Source organism: Simochromis diagramma, unplaced genomic scaffold, assembly GCF_900408965.1.
Source record: "Simochromis diagramma unplaced genomic scaffold, fSimDia1.1 OVJJ01000321.1, whole genome shotgun sequence".
NCBI lineage: Eukaryota > Metazoa > Chordata > Actinopteri > Cichliformes > Cichlidae > Simochromis > Simochromis diagramma.
Window position 1 is genome coordinate 8,609,247 of NW_024386772.1, and position 17,773 is coordinate 8,627,019.

Genomic DNA, 17,773 nt, shown 5'->3' on the forward strand with positions numbered 1-17,773 from the left:
CTGTTTTTCTGTGCAACATGATCCCTATTTACATATTTATTTTAAATTAAAGCAGCAAGTTAATGATTAAGTAAGGGAAAAATATACTATATGCACATATAGATACTGAATGTGACCTTTTAGTTCTGTGTGCAGTTTAAGAGTTAGAAAATGCATATACTCAATATTAAGCTTCTGCCTCATTCTATTTATGAGGAATTTCACCTTCACCTCCATGCACCTAGCTGCTATTTAGTTTTATGTATTACGGTTTGAGTACACTTTTATCATTAAAATCCTTTATAAAACTAACTTTTTCACTTTCGTGCTTCACTCTTTTGTAGACTCTGTGCCTTGAAGCAGCAGCTCTATGTTGCTACATAACTCAGCTCTGAATATCTCCCCTTCCAACCATTTCACACCCTTTCTGTTGCTTAGACTGTGCTTCAGAGGACACCGATACAACACACAGCTGCTACAAATGGATCCCAAACTTCATGAAAAAGGCAGGGATGCATCTGCACAAGGCTGGAGACGCAAACAGAATAGTAATATATTACATTGATATTTTTGCTTTAGAAATCTATCCACTCCTACATATTTAAACAAACTTTGACCATGACACTGAAAGAGACAAATATCTTTGCATTCCACCCCACATCCAGTTTTTTATTGTAGCGACACTGAGGAAACGTGATCTAATGTTCAGGTGTGCGTACAAAAAACACTCGACATGTAGAGAATTCCACTCAACCTTGATTAGTCATTTTGCTTAAAGTAGAAGTTAAATATGTAACGCACAACAGGAAACTTCTTTTATGGCTTTGGAAGCAGCTGTGAACAGCTTTAAAGTCAAAGTGTTGGCTCTAGGAGATCTGAGCCACCATACACATTAATTCGGGCCCAGAATAGATTAAGTTCTGGTTTATTTGGTTCATTTTTGGGTAACAAGAAAATTGCTACAGCTTGTTTGTCATCCAGATCTGGCAAATGGAAGGGGGCTATGCAGGCTGCATTATTCCACACAGTGTGTGCTGCCTAGGATGGGGTGGTGAAAAGAAAGAGCACAAAAATATAACCCAGATTTAAGCAGCACACAAAATAATTTCATGAAATTAACTTTGTGAGTCACCATGGCTGCAACAAGTCTTTCCCACCCATCTTCATCACTTTTTAATTTCCTCTAACTCTTTTTTCCTCGCCTAAATGTTCCACATATTATATAAAATATTTTTCGCAAGTTGCTTAGTGTCAAACTTTTAGGGCAGATTTGCAAGATATTATGAAGCTACACGTCATCATGGGCTCAAGTTTCAATAGGCTCAACCACAGTTTACCTTTTGCACCCACTTATAATGAAACCCACGTTGAAATGATCCCCTGCCTGAAATATTTGGGATGTTCCTTTAAAAGATAAACGTATATAGAATTATGATCTTGTGCATGACGTCAGAGGGTTGATTAAATATTTATACCTGGTAGTCTAAGTGCATATATCTTCACAACTTCATTATGAAAGGGAGAGGCGCGCCACGCATCACAATCCCCACGAAGGCAAGCAGAACGCTCGCGCTGCAAAGAGTTTCAGAGACACAGAGGACGCCTTGGACTTTTTCTTCTCTCACACAATTGACACAAGAGAAAAAGAGAAGGAGGGTAATGATGGGCGTCGAATTCCTTCGGTATACGTTTCGAGACAGTGCCATCAGTAATTGATCCAAATGACTCTCTTCAAACTACTTAAGAACAAGTTGTTTAAAGGAGTGACCCATTTTTTCTCTCTCTGCTGTGATCATATTCGGCTGGGCAGCCTATGAAAAGAAATAACACGACTTGTGCGCAGCTGATGCCTCCAAGAAACCACCCCTATCCTCATATGCCAGCCTGTCTGACTTTGGAACCCACATTACTACCGGACTCCGACCGCAGACCAACAGAGGAGGCAAGCTCCATGGAAAATCATGCAGGACTTTGAACCCATGGAGACATGGCACATAGGTTCCTTTCATCTGCGAACAGATTCAGCGCCAGATTCGCCTTCATATTCACCGTGTCACTGTCTTGCACCTATTTATGCTATAATATCATTTTTTGTCGCGGCACAATCATGACAAATCAGGGCTACGAGGGGAAACGGTGTCCGCCAGGCAAGAACGCAGGAGGGAAGAAACTTCTTGGAAAATTGGACCACTGCGCTTTGCTGAAAGCCAGGTCCACACTGGATGAGTCTGCTGCCCAGCGAGGAGCAAGCGATCTCCGCGAACAAAGTAAAGCCCCCTCTTCTGACAGTCACTGGACTGACGCGAAGTTGAAAAACATGAGTGTTGCGCAAAAATATGGGAACAAGAAGCTGCCCAACGCGCTAATAGTCGGTGTAAAGAAAGGAGGAACCAGGGCGGTGTTGGAGTTCATCCGGATACATCCAGATGTGCGCGCACTTGGAACAGAGCCGCACTTTTTCGACAGAAACTATGACAGAGGATTAGATTGGTACAGGTGAGAAAAACGAAGCAAACACTGAAAACTAATTGTTCTTTCACTAAGATAAGAGCGTTTACATTGTTGTCATCGATATGGCCAAATATCGCACATCTTTCATTTTGTCTTTATGACTTGGTTTATGATACGGGAGCTCTTCCAGGTCCATTAAAGTGGATTTCTGGAAAGCAAAATTGCGTAATTAAAGCACTTATCATTTACTCTCTGTTAAATAAGCTAAAATTTATTTGAAGGAGCTTAGTTGATGGGACTACAACACACACAAACACATACACATGTTGTGTATTACAAACACACCTACACCAGCTTCTAAGGACATACACTGGCTCTACTTTTTACAAGGTGTAATGTTGTGTTTTTTCAGCCATGCACATGTTAGCTGTCAGAGCTCCATGGTGCTGAGCAGACAGCGCCATGAGGCTGATGTAGACTGATGCAGTTCACACACATACACACACATCACAGTCAACACCACAGTTGACAAAGGCAGCCCGCAGCTCCTTTCAAACAGGCTGCACCAGAGCACAGAATGTTCTTGCATTGGCAGGTGAAAGGACCCACAAGCGCAACAAGCCCAGGGCTCATCTCTGCCTACAGGTGTGTTGTGTTCACTAGATTCCCATCTGCATGGCCTTTTATAAGTCTGACACGGCACCTTTCTGACTTGTTTTTAACCCATAGAGCATTTCCAAATCTTAAACTCTAAGAAACAAATTGATTATATAGCAGAAAGTAAAAAGTATCCTCAAAACCAAAAGCACACTAATTGCCATGAAAGCGTGAAGTCTGCAAGTGTTTCCCTAAAACAGCTTGATGGTTGTTGTCTCACATCACATCGCACTGTTGAAGCTCATCTTCCCAAAAACGTACCTACTATGGCATCAGCACTGTGCATGCCATTGCTTGCAAAACAGGGAGGAAGTCTGTTCTCAGCCTGCACTGCAGGAATGAACACCACGGACTGCAGCAAATTATCATGTATATGAGTATCTGTCCATCACGGCTCAGTTCATGTTTTCTCAGATGTCTTCAGACATGCAGTTTGAGACATTTTTTGGCTTTTAGCAGCAAGATTAAAGCACATTCATAAAATCTGCATGTTAAAGTTTTGGACAATAAAATCTCTTGTTTAACTTGAATTTGAGCTGCTAAAAGCTGTAAGATTGATTGATTGACAGCTAATTCTTAAAATAACTCATGTTAACATCTTTTAACTTGAAATTTTCACATCTCTGGAATTAACTTATAATTTTAATGCTACTACAACTACTATTACTACTACACCAACATTTTTATTTTTTACAGTACATCCAATTCACTATTAGGTCATCATTTCACACCAGATTTTTTCCCTTCCTAAAATTAAAGTTGTGTATAAAGTTGCAAAATAAAAAAATTTAGCCCTTACCAAAAATGATTTTTGATGAAAATATTCATCATCTGTGGATTCCACATAGAATATGTTGGAACTCCATATTTATAATACATGCGTTTTTCTTGAATACTGTATGAACAAATTGTACTGATGCAAACATAAGAGAACCGCCAACACACACACACATACACACACCTACAGACACACACACACACACACACACACACACACGCGCGCGCACGCGCACAATGATGGCCTAAAGACTTCTAATACAATGGAATTATCACAAAAGCAGATTCCTACTGATGCAAAGAGAACTGAAAATCCTTTTCATCCCAATCTAGTGAACCAGAGGCTAATATTAAAAAACTTATCACAGAAAGACATAAAAGGTAACACAGAAACCCCCAGCAATGTTAAAATAGTAAACCTTTAATTATTTAACAATATTTTCACGTTACTAAAGACTTTGCCACTTTTTGAGATTGATCTTATTTTTGCTTTCATTTGTTATGAACCTTATATTGTGACTTAATTGTGTTTGCATGCTCAATAAGGAACTTAATTTTGAAACAGTGGGGTCGAACTTTCTAACCAGTTTCTTTATGGACATGGAGTCTTTATTGTTGTGTGTTTTGCAAATCAAATTGATTTAGAAACAATGCATTCACAAACAAACGATCTTGGAAACAGTTAAACAGCATGAGGTGATAAGATGGCTAAACACTTCAGCAAGCACCCAGTAAACTTTCAGAAAGGCCCAGAGGATTGCATCTTTTCATTGCTGAAACTGGTGGCTAATTTATGAAAACACTTGCACACAACACAGTGTAGACATAATGCAACTGAGCCAGTCGTACATAGTATATTCATACACAGACCTTACAATAACGAGCATCCACACAGCAACAACAACAATACAATTACAGAAGAACCAAACATCTGAATTTCAATACAAAACAATGAAGCTTCTGACCCTCTGCTAGTCCATTGCTTACTACAGCAACCTCCCATTGTCTAAATATGGAATTTAATACAGCTTAATGATACACAACAGTAACTGTTCACATCATTAGTACGCAAACTACCATACTAGAAGTTCTGCTCCTGAGTCACTGAGTCACTCCAAATTTACACATAAATAAACCGAGGTCTCTCAGTGATATGAAGAACTTGTAGAAAAATTACAAAGCTAAAATGTTGCACACTTGTGGCAAACTGACAGTTCATATACACGAGATAACAACTTAATTAATTGAAACTTTGTGTCCAAGGTACTGTTTAAGGCTAAAACAACTATTATTCAACTGGATTTTACTGAGTTACTGAGGGATGTTCATTGTATAAGACTGGCCCTCAGTGATTATGTGTCACAATGTTTGGGTTTTTGGCAGCACATCAAATTTCATTTAATTGTGGCATTTCTCTCCAAAGGCAAAGAAGATAATGCATTTATATAGGCTGTATGCATTTTCCTTGAAAAGAACAGAGCGTTCTCCAGTAACACAACGTATCAACTGGCATATTTGTTTATCACTGTGTGTCAAAAACAGCTGTTTTTTTTAATTATAGTAAACAATATATTATAATTAATTTGTAATTATCATAAACAATAAAACAATCTGGTCCCAACTAATCAAAATGTTACACCAGACGTTCACAACATCTAGCAAAACTTTGCAAGCGATAACAGGTTGTACTCAGTCATCGTTTCTCAGGCTTTAGCCAGGACGTTAAACAAAATAAACTCTGCACAAGTTTAAACTGATTTTTGTTCGTTAAGCAATAAATACAATACAAAACATCTGCATGTTTAATACCTGCAATGATTAATTCAACAAGCAAACTAATTTGCAATAAAAAAAAACTGAGGGGAGATGTAATTAAATATCTATAAAATAAAATTTTAAAGAGTAGTGTTTAGAAATCCACAGTAATAATAAAAGCACTCAAATTCAGAGTAGACAATGAGACAAACTGAAAATGCCACAGCTTGTGGTATCCCCTTTATTCAAGAGCAAGCTGCCCACTCTAGCCTATCAAAGTGAATATTAATAAGCCATTGCAGTTTAATTTAAATATATATTAATATATTGGACAATTTTATTGAATAGATCATACCTCATTTGATTTTTTTTATAATAAAAAATATATATAATAATAATCAGTTGCTTTAATAAGTAGCTCAATTCTTATAGTCATGAATTAGTTTGGGATTTTGCACTTTGGTGAAAATTATTTTAAAAAGACATTTTATGATGTCATTCTTGGCTTTAGGACATTTCACAGCCATTTTCACTGTTTGCTTAGAAATCAAATGATTCACTCAAAAAATATTAAATTTTGATGAAAAAAATTTAAGTGTCAGACATGTTTGAAATGAAAAGCGAAAATAAACCATCATTATTATTTGAGAAGTTGTAAATGAGCATATTTTACCCACATTGGTCATGTGGCTCTCCATTGCTTATTTACAACACGTTTAAAGTAAAGGATTTTGAAAGCTATTGCTTGACTTTCCATTACAAAGGTTCTCTATTTGGACAAGAGTACTGAGCCACGTATACGTTACACCGGTGATTCCCAATCACTGTGTGCTGCGAGAAATGATCAGGTGTGCCGTGGAAGATTATCTGGTTTATCTGATTAGTACTCTAAGCAATTGGCGTGAGTAACGGGCAGAACGATTACTTTCTCTTCCACTGGAGGGCAGTACAACTACCTGCTCTAATTAAATGGGTTACCAACTGCCAGTAAAACAGAAGAAGATGAAGAAGAAATTACACCTGTGAGATGCAACACGCAATAGATTAGTATTTGAAAAGAAATACTGACCTGTCAATCTGACCTGGGTCCTGGAGAAAATTCCGACCCAGATGAAGGCCCTAGCATGAGTAGTGGTCAGAAGAAAGGAAAAGGGGTATACTGGGGACAAACTGAACCAGTTCCACTATACCAGATACGCAGGGAAAAATTATGCTTTTTGTTTGGTGGTGTGCTGTGTGATTTTTCTAATGTGAAAGATGTGCCGTGACTCTAAAAGGTTGGTTACACCCACACACTGTACATGGTCTGCCAATGAGTTGCTGTGGTTCCTAAACACTTCCACTTTGCAGTAACGCTGCTTACAGTCACTGGCGTGCACAGATAGAGACGAGGTGGTGCTGAAGCACTTGCCCTTTTGCCCTCAGTCCAAAAAAGTGCCCTTTTGAAAGACGTGATTTTTTTTTTTTTTTTAAAGCTGCGCGATTTAAAAAGGTGTGGAAATAATGGCTTGATTTGTGCCCCTTCTTCAAAGACACCCGAACCCTGTCGCTTTTTCACTGTCACCGTGTCACGTGAACACGCTTGCAGTTCATTTGTTGTGAGGCGTGTAGCAGCGGCATGACATAGGACTACTTGGAGTAGGCATAGTAGGCTAACTATAGCGACTGGGAGCCACGGCGGACAACACGGCAGCTCTTTCCCTTCCCAACCAGTCAGGTAACCCATGAATCGAGTGAAATTATTCTGTTTGCCCTCTAAGACCAACCTGCAATTGTTTTGTTGTGAAGTAGCCTGTCAGAAACTGCACATGACAAACTTTGCCAGCTTGCCCCCTCCATCCATCCATATGGATAAACAAAAAAACGACACATTTAAAATGTAACCTAAACCATTTAGGCAACCCCACTCTCCATCAATTCCGACCTTTTTGCATACACTATTGAAAATATCACGTTATGCTATAGGCTACATGCCGTTAGGCAGAGGGCTCTTTTGAGCCCATTTTTCGTTACAAATTTTAGGATGATCTCACGGAAATCTGTGAATAAATACAAAGTTTTCAAACTGAAGTCAGTGACGGGAAGACATCACACTTTTTAGAGATGGAACTGCAGAAAAACCTAAAACCTTGACATGATTATGAATAATAGAATTATGGACGTTTCTCCGTTTTTGTGGATTAGCCTTTCCATAACTAACGTCAACTACTGTCCTACTTTGGTAAGATTGAAATTAATGTCTTTGACTGTCTTTAGTAGGTGTCTCCTGTGAGAAAGTTAGAACACCGTCCAACTGTCTAAAGATGCAGTCTTTAGCCTAACTGGTTGTTACTGACTCAGCGATGCTCGCAGACATTTACGCACTGTGTTGTGACCTGATTGTGACAGAACAGTGACGTTGTTATTGGTAGTTTGAAGGGTACGGTGTTGGGGGTGGTGCATGTTAAAAGTTTTGAGAAGCACTGGTTAGACATGTTAATTTTTTTTGGTGTAACATATTGGCAACATTAACACATTAATTTGCTAAAGGAAAAATAGGCAGTTCCCAATTGCCTGTGAAAACGACCATTCTGCCCTGTTCTTGTAATGACCACAGTCAGTCTTATTCGTTCTCATACATTTTGGTCTATTTATTTACTAATTTCAGCAAGCATAATGCCTAGGAAAGAGAGGCTGAGAAAGGAGAAAATAAAAGTCAAATTGCATTTAACCTGTGCGATTTTTTTATTATACAAAGAAAAGGTTTTCCACATATGCAAAAAGTGCCCTTTTTTCCCCCTGGAGCACTTGCCCCCCAAAATGTCTGTGCACGCCACTGCTTACAGTTGATTGTAGACTAGCTAAAAAGGGAAGACAAAGTGACTTGTAATCATGACTCCCTATTATGGTACTCAAATTCACTGATCTCCTTAGAACCACCACTCTATTTTTTGTTGTATTTACTTATTTATGTATTTATTTTTACAAATGTTTACAAAGGCAGACTGCAGAACTTGTTGAATGTTTTTATCTGTGGCAAATAGGACTGAAAAACACCTGAATTTAAAGATTAAGAAATACAAATACAGCCATTCAAAATAGCCAGAGGTCAGCTGGCAGCTGGGAGTCACCCCTCCTTCCCTTGGGAGGGATCTACATTTCACTATATGTCATTTCTCTTTCTTAAACGTTGACTTGAATCGTTCGCTATAGATGATTTTCTCAGTATTATTGTATGGTTTTTACCTTCTATAAGAAAGTGCATTGAAGCCACTGTTTCGATTTGGTGATGTATATAAAAAAACGAAATTGAATTTCACATTCTTTTGATAGCTTTCGTTGTAACCCACCCAAAAATACAAAAAGTTATGTTTTGAAAATAATAAGTTTTATTAAATAATAAAACTTTCCAGTCAGTTTGCCTATTTATACATTTTATACTGCAAACCACTAAAACTATTTCCTGGAAAATGAAATACAGAAAAATATTATTCTTGCATACAAGCTTCCTCGTAGATCCCAAGCCAGGTGTGGAGGTAATTTCTGAGACTGGTAAACTTAATTTTCCATTTAGCTTATTGTTTGCTGGGTTATTACTTCTTCAGACCTCCTATGATTAGGAGCATTTTTTCCTGTTAGGTTGCAAATGATTATTTTGATGTATTCTTTCTTTTTTCTTTTAAGGTTTCTTAAAACCTTAAATTGTACAAAAGTCTTGAGTGACCCATAATTTCTCTATATTTTGCATATAGAGGAGCGACTTTCACCTAGTTTCTTTTTTACGTGCTCTCCAGACTTTATGAATGTATTTCAAAGCTGTTCTTTGGACAGTTCCTACTTTATAAGTCATTTTCAGTCCTGTACCTTAGAGGGTGGTGTCTTTCCAAGCTCTACTTTTACTTGCAACCACAAAAATGAAAGTGTATTAGACCAGTGTTAACTTGACATATGTGTGTGGGTGTGTAACTCTTGTCAGCTGTTTGGACTTTGGGGTTTTGTGGGAGCTGTCTTTGGAATTGTGGGACAACACTGACCAAACAGAAGCAACCTCATGGTGCATTCCTGTTTGCTTGTCTGCAGAAGGCTCTTATTCACATCATTAACAGGTGAAATGAAGCTCAGCAGATGAAATGAGAAACGCAAAAATCCCTCATTTGAGCTTGTAATAAAATTCAGCAAAATACAAAGAAGATCATTGTTTTCATAATAGTCATAATACTTTCTGTCAAAGATTCCTGGAATACCATTTACATGTGTTAAAATCAGGGGTTGGAGAGCTGTTTGAATGTAATGTGTGCTGAAGGAATCCACTGAGATGCTAATGACAGTCTGCGCTCTCTTACCTGTGTGTAAAAGTTAGTTTTGGCCTTAAAATTCACTCAGTGATTTATCAGAGATGTGCAGAACTTGGAAGGAGAGTTAAAAACAAAAACAGGCGGTTAAGATAACACAATCCATTCTTTAAGACAAACTGTTAATAATATAATAATATTCTCTGGGGGCAGAGAGCGCTGTTTGCTTAGTCGCTCATTAAGACCAGGTTGATCGCTAATAACTGTTATTGCTCTCCTACCTTTCAGCACATGAAGATTTCACTTAAAACTAACTAGCTAAATAAATAATTAATGACTGCAGGTTGGACACTTATTGGCAGGACATGTACCCATTGTTGCATTTGGAGTGTCTCTTTCACAGCGCAAAATGTTTGGAGTATTAAACTAAATCACCAAAGTGATATGTTAAGAAACAGACAACTTGACTATGCAGGCAGGACTGTGACCACTAATGTGGAACTCGTAAATGGCAAGGATTACCAGTAGTTTTAAGCAGAGTGCCAGAGTTTCGTGGTTCTCTCCTACAGCAGCATTTCACTGACCTTATTAATCTATCGAAATGTTTAGAACAAAGCGCCACATCTTTCTGCCAGAAATACACACGTGTACTACATATCATTGCGCAAGTAGTGCTTGTGTAGCAAGCCTGTAAATGAATGTGCCTCCGTTTTTCCAGAATACTGCTTAGGGGCGTTACTACTCATGCCGTCCTCGTCATTACAGTCAGGTTTCCCATTACGGTCAGGTTTCCATCATGGTCCTGTCAGGGACCATGATGGAAACCTGACCGTAATGTACCTGTACCTGTACCTGACCGTAATGTAACATGATAGCATCACACAGTTGCGGTTGGACTCATCTATGATGTGAGTAATCCGTTCTGCCATATCCTAAAAGATCTCAACCAGGTATTGATCTGGTGATCTGGAGTGCAGTGAACTCACTGCCATGTTAAAGAAACCAGTTTGAGATGATTTGAGCTTTGTGACAAAGATGCTTCTGGTAGCAGTCATCAGAAGATAAATACACGGTAATCAAAAAAAACTTGGTTTGATATTGGTACAGATCAGCTGTTATGTGTTGAGTGTTATCCTTCCTTCCAAAGGTTGCAGCAGAAATTGACACTAATCAGACGGGGCAACATTTTTCCTTTTATTTTCCAGTTTTGGTGAGCCAGTGCAAATTTTAGTCTCAGTTTCCTGTTTTTTGGTGTGATCCCCATCTTCATTACATTGTTCTAACAAGTGGCTATTTGATTTATTGTCGCCATCCTCTCAGCCTAAAGTAATCTGGCCAGGCTCTGACCTTTGGCATCAACAAGTTATTTTCACCCAGATAACTGCTGCTTACTAGATATTTTCTGTTTTTCAGACCAGTCTCTGTAAACCCTAGAGATTGTTGTGTGAGAAAAATCCCAGTAGATCATTTTCTGAAATACTCAGCCCATCTGGCATCAACAACTCTGCCATGTTCAAAGTCACTTGAACCTTTCTTCCAAATTCTGATTCTTGGTTTGAATTTCAGTTGGTAATTTTGACGATGTCTACATGTCTAAAGACGTTGAGTTGCTGCTTTTAATTGGATGATTAGTTATTTGCATTAATAAGCAGTTGTACAAATTAGCAAAGAGGTGTACCTAGTAAAGTAGCCAGTACATGTATATGTAAAAATGCCTTTAAAATTGGGAACATCCTTTTTTTGAAGATGCTTTAAAAGAAAATCATAGATCGTTTTCTTTTGTTTCTTCTATTTACATTCATTCTCAGCAGCTTATAACTGAGAAACAGTCAAAAACATAGAACATGTGAGACGAAATTAACTCCCCTAAGTTTCAGTAGAGTGGCCAGTTGTTTTGCACAGTCTGTCTTGTTACATTAAGCGTGTGACAGACCATTTAGGCTCAGAAGAAAAATGGTTCAGTGTTCATTACTGTGCTTCCTGAACAGAACACACACATGGCCTCATTTATTTTGTGTGAGGGTACTCGCATAACCATACAGGACCTGATGAAACAGACATTTCTCTGCCACCAATTTCCTCACACGTTTCTCACCACTTTCTCCATTCTCGCAGAATCATAAAGATCAAACAAAAAAACCTTGCCATACACCATCAAGACTTAAAAGGGCATCTCAGCTCTATTGATTTCACAGGAGTCAGAAGCACTTCCAGTTGCTTCTCTGAAAAGTGTTGAAATTGTACAAGAGGCTGCATCTACAAATATTCTCCTGGTCCACATTAATTGGCTCGGGGAGGCAGGGAACTCTGGAACAGTATCATCAGAAAGGTTGATGAGGACAGAAAGTTAGATGGTTCTCATTTAACACAGAAAACTACGCATTATAGACTGAGGGATGGTCAAGTCTAACTCTGCATTATTAATAAGCTGTCTTTATTCTAGCGCAGCTCAGAGACATGCAGTGGTTATCATTAATTACCAAACTACTTTTTTTGCGTAGACAGCCTGAACCAAGAGAGTGCACTTTTATCCTTATAGAAAAGTTCAGGATATAATCTGATCACGCATAAACTCAGCATAGATCAAGGTATTGTGCTGAAAAATCACATTTTCCACCACAACTTTATTAATTATTGATTAGTAATGAGTAAATCAGTTCAACCTGCAGCAAGACGCATAAAACTATGTGAAGATTCACTAGTTAGAATCAGATGTGTGTTATTTGTGTCATCAGTTTTATAAAATAATAATAATTTTTATAATGTCAGCTGTTGTGAAATTTTACACAAGTGCCCAAAGGTGATTTTCACTCCTGTCTTTAGTCGGAAATGCCTGCAGAAACTCCTATACTATTTGCAAATAACTATATAATTTGTTGCACAGTTACTGCAATTAAAACAGGCTGCTTCCCTGTATCAGGGACAGACCAAAACTACTGAAGGATAAAAAATAATGGAGGATATCAGTTCTCTAAGTTTTGAGCGAAGGATGCTGGCAGAGGTAAAGAAAATGATGGGGGGGCGGCATCCAAGGTCCGCACATTCTTCATTTTTCAATATTCCTAGTTCATGAGGAAACTGGAAGAATTAAAAGCATATTTTTTGTGCACATACTTCAGTCATACATCAAGCCCCAGACGTTAGCTTTTGGTCCAGACAGAAATATCTGTTACCATGACATTTTCTGCAGATTCAGTCCCCAGATAATGTATTATAACTTTAGTTAAACCCCGGCTTTCCTGTAAGATAGACTGTTGTGAAATTCATTCACATGATCCTCAAGAAGAATTCTAATAACTTCCTTTGGCTATCTTTGTGGCAGAAGCTTCCAGAATGTATCACTACAAACGAAATTTAACATAACTAGAAAGAGTCGAGGATTTCTTGCAAATATCACCACATTTGTTAAGAAACAAAAGAAATGACCAAAATTAATGACTCAAAACAACCTGAGAATTGTTGCGGGATTTGGTGTCCGCTCTAATTTAATCCAGAGAAAGAGACGAAGACAACTTCCTGCTCATCATTTATAGGTTTGCAGTTCATCAGACCAGATACACCTGTGGGATGATCATAAGTAACAGATAAACCAGTAAGGGTGGGGAAGACTCAACACAGGTCAAGCAAACCAGCCTCAAAATTTGCTAAACATGGTGAACAATGTTGTTCATATAGTTCATGCTGTCATTTCGATAATGTAAGCAGTTTTCTTAGGCTTAATCTCAAGGCATGACCCTGGATGTGAATCCTTGTCACCAGAGTCAACGTCCTATATATTGTGCACCCATCATTTACTCCCTATTATGTACCATAAAGAACAGAATACTAATTTTTCAGCCCAACTTATTTGATGCCTTTTACAGAAAATAATCAGGTAAGCTTGTTGTTTACTGGTACACACTATTTTTTAGACGATTTGAACATAAACTTCAGCAAAACCTTTAATTGTTCTAAGAAACAAGTAGTGATATTGTAAATATATTGTTTGTCAAGCAGCACATGTCTGACAGTGATCTGACTGTGCCGTTAGATGCATAGAAAACAATACATATATATTCTAATTTTTAGTTTCAGTCATCCCTCTACTAAATAGTAAGATTCAAATTACTATCATTTGACATTATGGTTGTGGAAATATTTTGCTGTCAGCAATCTTTAGCTCACTTTTAGTAATCGTCAGCTTGTTAACTTTCTCCTCTTGGCTAACCCAGCATGTCCCTGCTGAGCAGGGATCAAATCCTGTCTGAGCTTCCTCTTCTGCCTTTGCTCTCTCCTTTTGTAGTTTCCCATCATCTAAGTAAACATCGAAAAGCTCTAAAGGTGTGGAATGTGCTTCTCGTCATTTATAAATATCCTTGACTGTCACATTGCTAGAGGCTATACTGTAAACTCAGAGAGAAATGCTAAGGGCTTCTGTGTTGATGTAAATTCATGGCATCTTGATTCATGTCAGTTAAGATGGTGCTGTAAAGATGAACAACTAGGTGAGAAGCTGAGGGGAAGTGTGAAGGGACAAAATGTAATCTGCTTATCAGTGAATAAGACATTCACAATGTCATAATGTGGGTTTCATGTAAATTCAAAGATACTAAAGCAGTTTTTTTTTTTTTGTAGATATACAAATAACGCAAAAATATGAATATAGCAGTTCATCAGCTGGAACTTCAGCAACAGCCCAACTGCTTTAAATTCATTTTAAAGAGTTTAAAAAATATATGGAATGAGCTGTATTCCTCCGGTGAGAATATGCAGTTTAGGATTTCAGAGGCTTTCCTGTCTGTCTCAGTGTCTTCAGTGTCCATGGATACTTTGCCTTGCCACATGTTAATGTGACAGCTCGTAACTCAGTTCAATTGAACGTGTTATTGCTCAAGGAGAGCAAGTGTCAGTCATTTCCCTCTGCAGGCCAAACCATGAATAATTGTTATTTCAAGGAAAACAGGGGTCTTGAGTTGAAATGACAGCAGTTCAATAGGATTTTGTTTAAGGCTAAAAATTTCATGCATTTTTTACAGTGCTGCAGTACTGCATTGTACAGCATTAGATATGTTTTGATTTTATAATGTAGCTGACGACATGCCTGGTGTCAAAATGAACCCCTGCTGCAACACATCTGACTCAGTTAGTCTGCTGTTTTCAGCCAATTAAATTAGAGAAGTAGATGCTTGATTCTCAGGACACTGAATTGTTATTCACCTCTTTGCCTCACGTAGCCGGAGCTGGCCGCAGGTTTGCTGTAATCGCCTTGACTGCCCTTTGTTAACTCTTAATAGACTTTTGAGGTGGCAGGCTTCTGTTGCTGGTGATTAATGATCAAATGTCATCACAGCTGTAATCGAAGTGAGTGATAGTTTAATAATAGAGCCGCCTCACCAGTGGAGACTGGATCTGTGCTGTCATATCAGGAAAAAGGAAGATGCCATTTTTAGGAAGCGCATTGTCACAGACATTATGAGAATCACGCAGCATAAGAACATTTTCTCTGCACAGTCTACCTGTGTAATACAAAGTGCTAATGGATTTGGACGCCATGGAGCAGGTCTGTGCATCTGTGGTATTGGCTTTTCAGGACATTTCAGGACAAATGGTTTGTACAGTTCAAAGAAATCATGCAAACAAAAACATCTGAAAACACTGGAACCTGTTTTTTTATTATTTCCAATTGGACAACTCAAGTTTGAACTGATTAATTTAGATCAGTAGCAGAACATTGTTAGTTTGGTGTTCATGCTCCATAAATATGTTGCATATAAAACTGAAGAGAGTAGCCTACGGGTAGATGATGTGGTGGTGGAGGGGTTGTATGAAGAAGAAATTTAAACAATCTGCGAAACTGGATACTTGCATTCAATATATGACATGAGGGCGATCGTGGCTCAAGAGTTGGCAGTTCGTCTTGTAACCGGAAGGTTGACGGTTCGAGCCCCTGCTCGGACAGTCTCGGTTGCTGTATCCTTGGACAAGACACTTCACCTACCGCCTACTGGTGATGGCCAGAGGGGCTGATGGCGCGATATGGCAGCCTTGCTTCTGTCAGTCTGCCCCAGGGCCTCCACCAGTGTGTGAATGTGAGAGTGAATGAATAGTGGAATTGTAAAGTGCTTTGAGGGCCCCAAAAAGCGCTATATAAATGCAATCCATTATGAGGAAAGTGAAGAATTTAAAGTATGTATGGCACACAGCATCTTGAGCTGCTTATCTGAACTAGCTCAGACTTCACAATCTAAAAAGTGATTAAATGATGCAAGTAAATTCATCATATCTAACTTGCTGGATCTTAAATTAAACAGTAATGTAGATGAAGACTCTGTTTAAAAACATTGTATCCAAAGACATTAAAAAAATTACACCAATCCTTGTATAATAGGGCACTGAAACAGTACATTGTTCAACCACTAATTATAAGAGTTTACACTAAACAGATTTTAACATTAGGTAAATGATTCGACTCAGTAATAAACATTTTTCTCCATGCACTACTGCCATACAAGTTTAAGTTCATTCTAGAAAATGCCATGTTTTTGCTTTTACACCCAACTTTTTGTTCATTGCTAAGGCGTATGACTATCATTACTCTGCATGCTGCTTATTCTGATAACACACTGGCAATGAGAGCCCAAGTGACTTTTTCTTGTAATTTATTGGGTAACTGTTTCATTGTTAAATTACTCCTGAGACTGGATAAACACGGCATGTAATGGATACTTTAGTTTGGGCGTCTCTGCGGTCAGTCTGTGAGCTTGCATATTGTTTAATGGGCAGGGTTCATTATTACTCCTTCTAATGGCAAACACTGGTTGTCCGATGGGAGGTAAAGACATTCACTAAATTCCCTTGCCCCTGCAGAAACACTTCACATTGTGATTAATGGTTTCTAAGCTAAATCCCAAACAGATTTGCCAACTCATTAAACTGATTTATTAGTCATACTCTGTTGCAACACCTTGATTGATTAAAAGATATAGGAAGAATGGTGTGCAGAAAACACTGGTTAGTTCCTTAGCTCTCACAGTCAAATGTGTTTTCTTGCTAATTATAAAAAATAATGTCGAAAACAATAGTTGTTAATGGAATATAATAATGATAATTTAGATTAATTTTTTTTTTTAAAAAAAGAAAGAGAAAACCCCCCACTGGAATCATTGTTTTAATGGGTACATCTAAATAGTGAAGCAAAATGTTCACGCTCCATAAGCTCAACTGTGATACAAAAATCATTAATGAGCAGCCATTAATACCCCACAAACATGGCACATATCTCACATTAATAGAGCAACACTACAAAGCACAGAAATGTAGCAAAGATCTCACATTGAGTCTTCGATTTTAAGGAGGCAGTGTTGGTAGCTACGAAGAGGAAGAGAAGTGGAAACATGGTTGGTCCAGATGACATACCTGTGGATATATGGAGATGTCTAGGGATGGGGTCTAGGGGAGGATACCCAAGAAATAGAGAAGAAGTGTACTGGTACAAATTTTCAAGAAGACGGGTGATGTGCAGAGATGTGGTAACTGCAGAGGGATAAAGTTGATGAGCCATGTCAAGCTATGAGAAAGAGTTGAAGCTAGGTTAAGAAGAGAACTGATGATCAGTTCCTGTCAAGAAAGAGCACTACAGATGGTCAGATGGAGCATCATTTCTTTGCGGATCTAGACAAAGTGTAAGATAGGGTGCCAGGTAAGAACTGCCACAAAATAAAAAGCCGCAACATAACTAAGGAGACGAACACAAACAAGGCCACCCTGAGGGGAATCAGTTAACAAAAAAAAAAAAAAAAAAAAAAACGATTTATTACAAACTTTAAACAGAAAACTGACAGGGCTGTGTTCAACACGCCACTGGGCAACCAATTAACACATAAGGCAAACACAGGTGAGAATAA

At 38.2% G+C, this 17,773-nt stretch overlaps 1 protein-coding gene across 1 annotated transcript in view; it reads left to right on the forward strand.

Annotated features, from left to right (window-relative positions):
- The first annotated feature begins 1,183 nt into the window (after window positions 1–1,183).
- The window catches only part of hs3st2 (heparan sulfate (glucosamine) 3-O-sulfotransferase 2), a 32,749-nt gene continuing 16,159 nt past the window's right edge, over window positions 1,184–17,773 (forward strand). The window contains exon 1 of the mRNA XM_040046872.1: window positions 1,184–2,475. Coding sequence (XP_039902806.1) covers window positions 1,967–2,475 — 509 coding nt within the window. The 5' untranslated portion in view covers window positions 1,184–1,966. The remainder of the gene's footprint in view (window positions 2,476–17,773) is intronic.